General features: G+C 50.6%; 1 protein-coding gene across 7 annotated transcripts in view; it reads left to right on the top strand.

Moving 5' to 3' along the window:
- The window catches only part of LDLRAP1 (low density lipoprotein receptor adaptor protein 1), a 51,939-nt gene extending 39,842 nt beyond the window's left edge, over positions 1–12,097 (top strand). Inside the window, exons 4-10 of one of the 7 annotated variants that reach the window (XR_013927139.1) lie at positions 1,334–1,448; positions 4,273–4,345; positions 4,779–4,859; positions 6,227–6,357; positions 7,981–8,015; positions 9,110–9,405; positions 10,009–10,133. Coding sequence is in view for 4 of the 7 variants with exons in the window: in XM_080381010.1 (XP_080237136.1) it covers positions 1,334–1,448; positions 4,273–4,345; positions 4,779–4,859; positions 6,227–6,357; positions 7,981–8,015; positions 9,110–9,275 (601 nt within the window). In the remaining 3 variants the exon portion in view is untranslated. Of the gene's footprint in view, positions 1–1,333; positions 1,449–4,272; positions 4,346–4,778; positions 4,860–6,226; positions 6,358–7,980; positions 8,016–8,422 lie in introns of all 7 variants that reach the window. The other 6 variants (XR_013927140.1, XR_013927141.1, XM_080381012.1 and 3 more) reach the window with 6 other exon arrangements.
- Positions 12,098–13,108: the final 1,011 nt, after the last annotated feature.

Below are 13,108 nucleotides of genomic sequence, written 5' to 3'. Positions count from 1 at the left end.
TGTGCCAGCACAGACAACCTTATGCAGCTTTGTCACGCTACTAAAAGCGTGGCCACACTGTTTTGGGAAAAAAAGGGAGGAAGAAATGAACTTCTAAGTACCTTTTTAATCCAGAGCATGGCTCAGCTGTGGAAAACAAATTATAGGCCATTGAGCAAAGGCATCCTCACGTGCAACAAGAAACGAATGCGATGTAAATAGATTTTGAATGTGACTTTTTTTAAGTTGTAGCATCTGCTGGGAACTGGGACCTTCCAGTCCCCTCCCTGCAAACTCTCGGGGCAGTGAGAGCAGGAGCTGAAGGGGCAACATGGGGCCGTGGGAAAACTTTCGCCCAAGTGTCCCACTTTTTCCTTGGGTTTTCTCTTTCTGTAACACCTGTTTGATCTGTCCTGTGCTCAGGGAAGAGGCTTTGCTTGCTGCTAGCACCTGCCGCCTTGCACTAAACCTCTGGGGTGCTCCAGCCTGTGCTTGCTGGCTTCAGATGAGACACTCAGTCCTGCAGCTCCTGGCATGGATGGGCCCATGGGAGATGGTGGTGGCTGATGCTGAGGGACCCACTGCCCTGCAGAAGGGAGCTGAGCCCTCAGTCACAGCCTGGTCTCCTCGAACAGGTCAGCCTGTTGCACTTCCAGAGCCTTGTTCAGCATTTCAGAGTCAGCTTTGCCCTGCCTGGGGGCTGGGAGGGACACGGCCATCCTGGGAATGTTCCACTGAGGTGGCTGAGCCTCCTTCCCTGTGTCCTGTGTGTTCAGGGGTCTTGGAGGATCCTGTGCATCTGCTACTGCGGATCTCGGAGCTTGAATTTCAGCGTTTTCAACCGCCTTTCTTGGGCACCCCTGCATCAATTTCTTTCCCTGGTTTGAGCCTCAAGATAAAATCGTAGGCTGAGAACAAGTCCTTCTCTCTCCTTGCAAGCTTATTCTCCAAGGAAAATCTTCCAAGTCTCTCTTCTGAAGGCAGAGCATTTGTCAGGTGCAGTCCCAGGCTGGCACGCTGCAGAGTCTTTACCTTCTTTAACCTGTCCTTTCCCACAAGGCGAAACATTTTCTCTTCTCTCCTGCCTCTGCGTGTGATGCTTGTGGTGCACGCCATGGCTGCGGGAGTTGCTCCGGGCTTCTCTTACGATCAAGCCAGCCAGCGGTATCAACTCCTCTGCTTTGGGAAGGAGTTGCCCTGAAGCCTGGTAACGCTCCCGTGCTCCCTCTGCCTTCCCTGCTTGTCCCCAGAGCTGGAAGTCCTGGGGCAGGCATTGCTGGTAGGTCAGAGGAGGGGTTGGATGATCTCCCTTGTGCGCAGTGCCCCAGACAAGACATTTCATTCTGTCTTTCAGGATATCCTACTGCACAGCAGACAAGATCCACGATAAAGTGTTTGCCTACATTGCCCAGAACCAGCTCAATGAGAACCTGGAGTGCCATGCCTTCCTCTGTACCAAACGGAAAATGGTCAGTCCAGAGGAATAAATGGGGATGTGGCTGTAGGAGGAGGAAGGAGAGAGAGGCTGTGCCAGTGAGATAACAGCTCTGCCCCGAGGTAGAGCGAGGCGGGGGCCCTGCCCCGGCAAATGGCCACAGGAGAGCACCCAGCCTCCTGCTGCCACCGCCGCCTGCCCGCCCTGGCAGTGCTGCCCAGTCCCTGGCCACCGCTCTCCAGCAGGTGTAACTCCGGGCTGGATTCAGTCCATCGTCTTGGCAGGTAAAAGCCTTTCTGCCCCAAGGTCTGGGGCAGGAGTGAGAGGTCCTGGCCCTGCACCAGCACCTGAACCCCCCTGCCATGCTGTGGTCCAGCTGCTGGGATTCTTCCCTGCTCAGCATCCACTTCCCCGGGCTGCCAGAGGAGCCAGTCTGAGGTCTGAGCCCAGCGTGCCGAGAGGCTTTGGCAGGCAGGGAGGTCTCCAGGGAGGCTGGCAGCGAGGTGCCCAGGGGCAACCTCATTGATGGGAGGCATTTAGCCAGCGGTTCTGGGCTCGTCACCCTGGCTTCCTTCCATTTCTTGCCATTGAAGCTCCTTATCCAATTTTTAGCGGTGTCTTTCCAGACGGGGCCGTGTCCTCCTCACAGGAGCAGCGCAGGAGACCCTGCTGTGTGCTGAGGATGGAGCTCAGGGCAGAGACCTGGGTATAGAAAACAGTCTCTAGCTCTCGCTTTGAACCCGCTCATGGGCTTTTTTTCCTGCTGATCCAGTGCATCAGGATGGGCAGGGACCCAGCACTGATGAGCTGGCGGGGGAGAGAAGTGGGTCACTGGGCACCGGCTGCAAGTGGGGCCAGGAGAGCCCCGGGGGTCTCTCCAGTGGAGCCAGAGCTGGGGCTGAGCCCCCTCTGTGTGGCAGGAAGGGGAGGTCAGGTCCCGGGATCTCCTGAATCTGCGGGGAAACAAACCTCCCAAGAGCCATTCCCAGCCGGTGCACCCTGGCATGGGCATTCCTGGGTCCTTACGAGCATCCCTGTGCCCAGAGCGTGGCCACCGCAGCTCTGTTAATATTCTGTGCTTCTCCCGATTTAGGGATTTTTATTTTTTCTGGGGAGAGAATAATAGAAGCTACAAGTTGTCTCTCCTTTCTGTGGCGTACGCTCCCATCCTTGCACAGTGAAGATAAGCTTCTCTCTGCAAATTAAAATTTAAATCTCTCCAGTGCTAAAAGAATTATCTCAGTGGTATATCAGCTTAGTGCGTCTCCCTCCAAATAAAGTTCTCCAAGGCCTTTTGTGGCAAAACCTAGAAATATTTCTTTTTTTCCCTTGTCTGTAAAATGCAGGAACATCATGCTGGTAAGGTGATGCCCTGCTCCCAGACCAAGGACCGTCCCTGCCCCAGGGCAGGGTCCCTGAATGTATGCACAGCTACCAGTCACGGGCATATAATTAGTCCGTATTTTTAGTTCATGGGTAATTCTCAACGGTAGCTGGGTCTATTAAACTTGATTCAGATGTGACAGCTTAAATTGTAAACAGCTGTGAGGAGTTTCATACTTAATTACCATATTTAAGTTTTTGCCATAAAGCGTTTGCACTTCCATCAAAGATGTAAATAGCTCCAACATTCAAATGAGCTCTCCTGCTTTGCAAGGCTTAATTGCCACCGATAGGTTTGCTGGGTTTCCTCGCCCTTCCCGTGCGGGAGCACCTGGCTTTTGGGGGACGCCTGCGCTCCGTTCGTGTTTCCCCCTCATCTCCATCCTCCGAGCTACCAGGGGCTGCGGGTTATGGACCCGGATCTGTGTTTGTTTAGTTTGCAACTTCATAAAACAAACTCACGCCTCAAGGCTCCTGCAGCACGCCAGCCTTGCAGAGTGTTCCTCGTTATCTCCTTGAACTTAAACTGCTCGTGAGCTCTGCCTTCTTCTAATGAAACTGGCATTTATGTCACTATTTATATATCTCCAGCAACTCAGGCTGTTTAAGGTGGTGGGTTTTTTTAATGCTGCTCAAGCTCTTGGCTTGGGGAGGAGTGGAGGGACTGAAGGGGAAGGTGTCCCTCCTCCTGCTGCTGCCCCGGCTGTTGCAGAACAAACCCACGCTGTCGGTCAAAGCCAGCGAGACCCCGGCTTAGCTTGGGGGAGCCAGGGGAAGACCCTGGTGTCTCTCTTGTCCTGCTTCTAAGACTGCTCCCCGTTGGAGAGAGCTGCAAAGCCATGGCATTTTACCCTCTTGCCCTTGGAGCATCCTTGTGCATGTAGTTGTGCGTGGTGCTGGGGAGGGATGGACCACAGCTCTGCGCATCCCTCCCCAGCACTGGTGTGGCCAACAGCGGCGTGGTCCAGCACTCGGGCCCAGGCGCTGATTCCCTTCAAGATGTTGGTTGTTCTGGTGGGTGATGCTCTGTGACGGGTGCAGCGCAGCCGAGCCCTGGAGCAGGGAGCCACATCCTTCAGGGAGCTGCAGGGATGAGCCTGGGGCTATGCAGCACTTGCATTTGTTTAGGTCATACTAAGGTGTGGGGTGCAGGAAGAGCTGCGAGTGCCCGACGGTCAGGAGCAGCTCTTCTCTCTCCATCTGTCAGCATGATGGCTGTGACAGCCATGTCCCTGCCTCCTCTGTCTTCCCATTACACCTGAAGACGTGTTTACAATGAGCTGCATGTCCTACATGGAGCAAGGCTCTGCTTCCATCAATATTTGATTACCCCTCCCCAGCCATGCAGGGAGCGTGCAGAGCAGAGGGCTGGTTGGATCCAGGTTGACATGAATCTGCAAAGCAAAACCTCCAGATGATTTAAATCTACATGAGGACCGGTTGATTAATGTGCTGCCTCACCGCTGTCTTTGCAGGCACAGGCGGTTACCCTCACCGTAGCCCAGGCCTTCAAAATTGCGTTTGAGTTCTGGCAAGCAGCTAAGGAAGGTGAGGTTTTTTTCCCCTCTTTCCATGAAAGTCCAAGGGATGATTTTGATTTTTTTTCCAGCTTTCAAGTGCCTTTTCCTCTTGCTCTCCAAATTGCCAGGCTGCTATTAAGGTTGGTTCGACCTCTGGTGTGATTTAAGGCATCTTACGTGTTTCTCTTAACAGCCTTTTAAATCCACCCAAATTCTGGCTGCACTGCTTTCTTGCAGGCAGGGTGGGAAGGACCTGGGGCTTGTCTGTGGTACCTCAGAACCCTGCTGCTGTCAGGATTCTTGCTTTCACCTTCCATGAGATTATAAAACACATCCAGATCCTGGGCTGCTGTGGGCAGAGGAGACCTGGTGGCCTGTCCTAGCTGTCCCCCCTGGCCCTCCTCCCTAAAAGCCTGCAGGGGAGTACTCGTGGGCAGTGACAGGGTCTCCTTCTTTTGCAGAGAAGGAGAAGCGGGAAAGATCCATCTTGGAAGAAGGGCCGAGCAGCCCCACCCTGGAAGCCCCAGCCCACCCCAATGCACGTAAGTCACCAATAGCAGAACTTGGCTTCGGGCTTGGCGATGGGGAACAGCCTGAGGGTTTTTGCTGGAACGGGGCAGGCTCCTGGGAGGGGTAGGCTCCTGGGAGGGGTTTAAAGACCAGCGAGGAGCAAACATTTTTTGTCATAGCAGAGCTGTTGCCCTCAGCAGTGCGCTTGGGATGCAGTGGGTGCCTGCTGAGTCCTTCCATCTCCCTCTTAAATATCTAGTGCAGCCCCTTGTACAGCCGCTGCCACCCCGGATCCGTTTACTTCTGCCCTAGGCAAACTGGCCGTAAGATCCTTATGAGCTTAGCATGGACCCCCACGTCCCAAGTTTGATTTCAGGTTTGTCTTGGACCTGAAACACTTGGAATCCCATCAGCTGAAGGAGATGGACATCCAAGTGCCACCCTGCCTCCGGCTCCCCAGAGGAAGGAGAGGTGCTTGAAAATGAATAGTAAAGCCCCTAATTCAGCACCTGGCCATGGGTCCTCTGCTACCTCTGAAATGCAAGACGCGTGGCCAGGGAGAAGTGGGGCAAAAGGCTAATCTCTCTTCCATGCTGGCCACTGAGATAAGAGGATTTGGCACAGAGGAAAATAGCATTAAACTGGGCTTCCTTCCAGGCTGGCACATCTCGTTTCTTCATGTGAAGGCCCAGGACTGGAGGAATCTGTCACAAACGGTGGCATATTGGGATAAGCGAGGCCTGGGGCTGCCGCGGGTGTAAGAATGAGCTCCAACATCTGCCTGGGGGATGCTCCACACCCAGGGCTCTTCTGTATCCACCCGTACTGCAGGGGCATGAGGAGGATTTGGGGCTTCCCTGAAACAACCAGCCTGCAGTGTCCCAGCAGCCCCCGAACTATAAACTGTTCGTCACCCAGTGCAGGATTTGCCCTTGGTCCTAAAAAATAATGAGGCATCTGTAAGATGCTGAATCAGTGGCGTGGACTGAGCTGTATCTATCACCCAGGGTCTGTTCCCACCCTGGGGTTGGGATGTCCTGGGGTGGGATGTGTCAGCTTTGCCTGGGGCTGATCCTGACTCATCCCAAACGTAAGTGGGTACCCAGGAGCCTCCCCTGATGGCTGCTGGAGGGACGAGCTGGCTGATCCTCCCCTGCGTCACTGTCAAGAGGGTCTCGGGTGCCTGATCTGAGCATCACTAATTATTCAGGCTGAAACGACAGCCCCTGCTGGGGTGAATGCAGCTCCCTCATGCTAAAATCTGGGGCTATCCTGCAGGAATTTGATGCAACCCTTTGATTCCCCTCTTGAAGGGAAGCGATTACTGCAAAAAGGCTTGGTTTCGCGTCATCTCTGTTTTCCCCTCCCCTGCCTCATTCCCTCTCTGCTCTGTTTGCAGCAGCAGCCACAGGGAACTTGCTGGATTTAGAAGACTCTGCCAAATCACCCCTGACCAGCAGCGCAAACTCCCCACACTTGGACAACAGCATGTTTGGGCCCAGCTCCTCTGTAAATAACAACGTGGTGTGGGTAAGTGTGTGCCCAAGGTCCTGTGGCATTTGCCAAGCCAGGGGGGACGTGCGATGCCACCTCCATTTCATGTGCTCCAGATCCCGTCATGGGGCTTTTTCTTGGAAAAAATCCCTCCCCGGGAGCTCTGGGGTGGCTGAGCGGCTCAGGCAGGGTTTCAGAGATGCCCAAGCGAGCTGGGTTTCAGTGTCCCACTCAAAATGATCAATTAGTGTTCAAGTACCTACTGCCCTTTTTAGGCTCTGTAAATAAATGAACGAGATTGTGTGGCACTCTGAAAAATGCTGCTGTCAAGTAATTGAATATTATTTATTCTTGAGCTGCATTTCTCAGTGGTTTGTCACTTAATTGAGAGACCACCTAACTGCTCTGTTCAGGGGAAAAAATCATTATGTTGATGGTTTTTGTTTACTGTTCACTAAAACCAGGTTATATTTATGTTTGTTATTACTTGTATTTTTCCCTTGGTTTTGTTTGTGGCTCTGTCTCGCCTGAGCATGGATGGTTTCTCTAAAATGTTCTCGGTCATCTGGCTTAATTGTTTCGTGGACCAGTAATAGAAAAATAATTAGCCAGCCCACATGCCTGGCTGTGCATCTGTCCAGGAGCCTCCTCCATGCCTGAGTGCTCCGTCACCAGTCGGGCTGGGGCTGATCTTTGAAGCCCCACTTGACCTGGAACCTTGTCCCAGCCATGAGCACTCTCTGGAAACATGGTGCCTGCTGAATTTTGGAGAACTGAATGATAAAGGCTTGAGTCTGCTGGGTCTGAGCCTGAGGCTTTTCAGGTTAAACCTGAAGATCAACTCTTAAGTCGTATCAAATCCTTATCGGTGGTCTCTAATCCCTCCCTTGTTGCAGAATTTTCATACTTTACGTATTACGTGAAGTCTGTAAGTGCATCGCGCAATTGTGGGAATAGTCAAGTCTGTCCATAGCAAAGCCCTTGCACAGAGTCCATCTTCCAGCATGGGAAACCTTTCTCCCCCAAGCAACTCAGATGCTTTCCCTGGGAAACCTTAAGAGCAGCTCGGAGGTAAAGGACCCCAGAGCTTCTTTCAAGCAGCTCAGGTGCCCCCTGTGCTGATGCAGAGTTGCTCTCCAGGCTCCTGATCCAGAAATGCCCCGAGGGATGCCTGGAGCATCTTGCCAAGCTCTGTCCAGGTCCACCTCTTAGCAGAATCCTGCAGCAGGTGCCAGTCGCCTGCCGAGGGCTGTGGTTAACCCCAGAGGGGATGTGGTCCAGCTGATGGGCCAGATCCAGCCCATGCAGGCAGCGGGGCAGAATTAGCCCAGTTTGGAGGTGGTGGGAAAGGGCCAAGCCCCTGCCCCGCCCCTGGGCTGTGGGAGAAAGGTGGCATCCCCAGCCCGAGCCCTGGGATCTGCTCTGAGGAAACCTGGACCACCCAGAGTTATGCCTCTTGGCCTGGGGCGTGTGCAGGGAGTGAGATAAAACCAACCCAAGGAGGCAGAGAGGAGGCAGATTGCTGAGAGGAGCGTTGCTTTAGGCACTCAGGAGTCAACATACATATATTTTTTGTCTGCTGTGGAGCCGGATCTCTAAATACACTTTTGTGCGTTCTCTTAGCAACTACTTCTCTCTTTTTTTATCTCTTCAACAAAGGAAATGGATGATGGTCTCGACGAGGCATTTTCAAGGTAATTCTAATAACTCCCTTTACAAGTTCACACCACCAGGGACCAGCCTGGGAGACTTGACTAGTGACTGACTTTTAATAATGCTTCTAATCTAATCAACCACTGTGATCTGACCTAGGCAGCTGCCCCATCAGTGCCTCAGCTGTTAATTGAAAGATAGGCTTTGAGGCTGGCTGATAAGCCAAATATTTTGACAACCTTTTAAGGATGGAGAGAGGCTGTGTGTGATAGGGAATTTAATTTCCCAAGCAGTTGGCATGTCCGCTCCCGCTTGCCAGGGTGGTTTGAGGCTGTCCATGCTAGCTGCGGCAGTGCTGGTCCCAGCTTCTGGCACGGGGGGGCTTTACCCTTCCTCGCCCTTCTGTGAGGTTTAGACTAACCCTGAGTCTTCAACCGCAAACCAACAGCAACTGCTGAGGGCAGCCTGCCTGTTCCATCCGTCCCTGTTGCAGTGGGGTCACAGCAGGGCGACTGAAGCACCAATTTGAATTCATGCAGGTGAGCACATTCAGAGTTTGTGGCCACGGTTTCACATGGCTCAGTTTACTTTCCAGTCCAAATTAAGAGCTTCCCTGCACATGCCTGCCGGCGATCTGGCAGTGTTGAACAAATCCATTTTCTTCTGAGTGAGTTTTCCTGGCTGTCCTCGTGCAGGCAGGCCCCTGTGGGGTGATGAGGATGCTTTAGGTTTTGTGGGTCCCATCCTCCAGATCAGCTCATGAAGCCGCCCAGCTGCCATTTGGGCAGCACACCCCAGTTTGGGCAGTGAGCTGCCTTTGGCGCAGATGCCAGAGGCAGCAGAGAGGGAAGGTGCTGAAGGAGGGAGTCAGGCAGCAGCGGGGCTGAGCCCGGTGCTGTCACCTCCCCGAGAGCCGCTCGCCTCTGCCCGGGTTTGGAGCAGTGCAAAAACTGCGTGCTCAGCCCTAAGGAAACAGAACTTCACGTCTTGTGTTTAGCTCTCGGGAATGATTTACAGCTTCCACTTCCATGGTAGCCCTGTCCCAAGTCGTGTTTGATAAAGGGGCTGCTTGAATTTATGTCTTGATGTCATCTATTTTCCTCACCTCTGTTCCTTGCCCTATTGAATTAAGCAGATGTTGTTGGTTGCGGTCTTTTGTTTTGCATTGCTGGATGCCGAGCTGTCACATCACCCTTGGCCTTCTGGTGACTCAGTATTTGGACAGCTCATCCACCAAGGCGGATGCCTCTGAAAGTGTTCCTGCCACAACATCATCGCTGGACATTTTTCTTCTTTATTAAAAAACGTGCATGTGGCTGGTTCAATCTGAGGCTTATTTGACACCGTGCCTCCCCTGGATGAAAGACCAAATATTTGAGTAAACCTTTGGCCCTGGGAGAAATGATGCTGCAGTGTTACGTTTTCACAGAGGTACTTAACATAAAAACAGACTGGGGCTTGCTAGGTTTTGCAAAACATCTGGAATGTGCTGAGATGAAGACATCTTAAAGCTCGTCCTGTGGGCTATTAAACATCATCTGAGTCCTGCTGTGTCGTAACCCAAAGAGTTAAATCCTTGGGCCAGGGAGTGAGGCAGGCAGTGACTATGGCACAGCCTGCGTGTCCAGACACACCACCGTGAAAATTGAGTCATTGCAGCGAGGCTGCTCCTTTGGTCGGCAGAGCCTTTACGCTGAGATAAGATCCCAGCAAACGATGCACCCGCCAGCAGTAGCTCGGGGGAGGAAAACAGCAACGTTCTGCCAGACCATTAATATACGGGATGCCCAGACTGCAAATTCCCTGGATGCCTGTAGGGGAAATGTTAGGATAAACCAGCAGCAAAGCTGCAACAAACTTGAGAGAGCTGCAAATGTTATGTGCCAGCTCTCCCCTTACTAAATTATTTCATTCCATTGGAGGATTTTGAAATGTGGAGCTGCAGCTAGGGTTCGGCATTACAGATGCATCAGGCATCCAGGCTATAAACTCCATGGATTTGTGTTCTTACTTTCTGTTTTTCTCCCCTCTCAGACTGGCTCAGTCAAGAACAAACCCTCATGTCCTCGATACAGGACTGACAGCTCAAGATATCCAGAGTGCAGAAACACTCTCACCTGTAGACTGGAATAAAATAGATTCCAACGCAGGCGAGAAAGATGATCTGTTCATGTTTTGAGGTCAAATGCATCTGAGAGCTGACGAGAGAATAACCACTAAAAGTCTATGGACTGAATCGTGCTGTTTCGGGTGCTGTACGCAAGGGACTCTTCTGAGGGCTCTTCACCAAGTCAGATGATGTTGCAGCACAGTTTAGACCAAAGCTTTAGAAACCTAATGCAGAGTTTTGTACCTTGCTTTTACCTAAACCACAAGATGCTCTTGAGTATATTTATTCATAGCTGTTACAGTTTACATGTGTATTGGAAGGTGTGTAGAGCATCTGCAGTGTTATGTGGCAATATACCATGGAAGAACCTTCAGCAGTGCCTGTTCCTCTCCGAAAAAAGGCTATGCAACACCAAAGTCTCTCTGTATATACTTTTCTAGACAAAGGTCTGCAGATGGAAATGCAATTGCAAGCACAAACTGTTACTAATCCACTGTTTCTTGAACAACACATCACCTGCCTAGGCGGAGGGGCGGAGATTTGCAGCAGCTGCTAACAGCGTTAAAATCAAAGAGGTAGCAGAGATCTTGCTTTTGTTGTGAATGTCTGTGATACTCTCACAGTTGTCAATCACCCCTATGGGTTCTGGCTGTTTTCTTCGCCAGCTTTGTATGGGAATTGACACTTTTTTTTTTACCCAAAGACTATGAAGTTTTGCACTTTAAAACTTGGAACTGAAAGCAATGGTCCGAATTGTCAAGGTAAGCAGTGCCTGTAACTTCTCTTCAGAAGCTATTTACCCAAAAAAACCCCAACCTGGCAATGCTGCGGGTCTGTTTCAAAACAAGACTATTCACGTGCACCATTTCTGATGTGACACAAAATACTAAGGCTCCGTTGCACTGTTGGCTTTAAAAGCAAAACGGCTGGGGAGTAACAATTTGTTTTGCTAAAGCGTGTTGAAAATTGCAGGTTGGGTGAACCCAGTAGCACAATAGATCTGTGTTCTTAGCTCTGCTAAGTGGATTTGGCTGTGCATGCCTTTTTACTGTCTCAAAACCATTTGGTTGTTGCTCACTCAATAGACTCAAATGGAATTGGATTAGGCAAGACCAATACCTGGATGTTCAATTAGCAGGAGGTGCCCCTTCCAGCGGTACTCCGATCCTCTTCCCCCAGTCTCCTGTGAGGCTTGGGAAGCTGTCTTCATCTGCTCCTGGAATTGAAAATAAGTAATGGAGGTATAAAGCTTATGCTAATTAAAAGATTAAGTTTAATGATCCTAAATAGTCGCACTGACAGTTTGCAGTGTTTGTGGCCTTATGTGAAGTATACTAATCTGTTTTATAGATTTGTAACTTGGTTTTGAAACACTAATTCATTCCGCAGATAGCTCTTTATAACTCTTTTAAAACTGCTTGCAGGAAAAAAAAAAAAAAGAAAAAGCTCTTTGTCAGCTGTAAGAATTTATTAGGAAACAGCTGAGTGACTCTAACTTAGATTTGATTTTTTTTTCCCCCTAAGTGTTACTGTGATAAGGTACCGAGGACTTGTGAAGTTGACTCATCATGTCTTAATAAAACATGTGCTATGTTTATCTTGCAAAATTGTGTTTAAAGCAATTTTACATCTTGAAACTCTTATGCCCATGACTGACTTGATCTCATATGTAGCATCAGTCTCTTGCGATTGAAGGGATTGCTCAAAGTTTGCCCGTGCTACAGAGGCACACGTAGAGACGTGAACCCATTGTGTAAGCAATGCCAAAACTGCAGGAGTGGTTGTAGCAAGCGCCTTGTCCCGACCCCGAGGAGTGATGATCCTAGGAAAGAGCTTGGGCTGTAGGAATGGACTGTGAGGATTTGTCTGTACATCTTTCCCCTTTTCTAGAGACTCTAGGAGCATATACTGATGCACAATGCTATATATGTATGTATATAGTTTTTTTAAGAAAACCTTGTACTGTAAAAAATATCTGTACTAAGGAAAATAAAAGTTCTGCCATTTTTTGGAGCGTCTGTGCTGGGTGGCTTTATTTTTACCATAGTCCTTTTAACGTGCAGAGGCCTTTGTATTTCTAACTGGTTGAATTCTCCATCTCCTTTGATGCCCAGCAGTAAGTGATCGGAAGCATCCACGGGAAGTTTCTGTCCATCAGAAGGCTGTTCCCAGGGCCATCCAGGTGGAAGACGGCTGCAGTTAGACACTAGTCTGTGGTGCTGCCTCCAGGAAACAGTTATGGGACTGGATGCAGCCACACAGGGTGCAGGGGGACAGGCAGCAGCCGCTTTCCCTTCTGCGCTGGGCCACGAGGTGACCGTTGCAGCCGGCTCAGTAAATCTGTCCCTGCCTGAGCCCCTGCCTCGCTGCATTGCCCTCCAGGTAAGGGTGTGACAGCAGATGAGAAGAGGGAGGTTGGTGCTTTGAGCTTGTCAGCAGGTAAATGGGGTGTTGGTAACATCAAAAAACAAAATCTCTTAATTGATAGTGTGTCTGAGTCGCAGTGCAAAGTGCTTCTCCCTTGAGGGGAGTTTAATTCGTGCAGTTGCCTTTTAAATACAGGCAGCCCGGAGAGCCCGGCACAGCCTTGTGCACTTGGCCTCCCCCTGCAATTCCTGCCTTTGCTGGCTGCGAGCTTGGTGTGACTGGGCTCCTGCAGCTACCGGCTAATCACGCTGCTAACGCTTGGCTGGGAAGCACACAGAGAAATTCATTTGGGGATGCTGACAAAAAGATTTAACCTGCGTGTACCACCATGCTCCCTTTGTGGTATCAGAGCTGGGCTGCGGGCAGAGCAAAGGGGCTTTGCAGAGACACCTCTCTTCCCACAGTGTTAGACTAACCAAAAAAAAAAGAATTAATAAAAGTTCATTTTTTCTATTTAAATTGCCTGTTCAGTGTAAAGAGATGTCCCAGATTATGAGTACTGAGTACCAGCCGTCTGCGCCTTCATGCATAACTGATGGCGATGCTGAGGAACAAATTGATCTTTCAGTTTTGATGTGACCTTTTTTTAAGTGCCAG

The sequence above is a fragment of the Falco punctatus genome, assembly GCF_963210335.1.
Source record: "Falco punctatus genome assembly, chromosome: 3".
Lineage (NCBI taxonomy): Eukaryota > Metazoa > Chordata > Aves > Falconiformes > Falconidae > Falco > Falco punctatus.
Note: the sequence above shows the minus strand (reverse complement) of the source record. Positions and strands in the feature narration are given on the sequence as shown.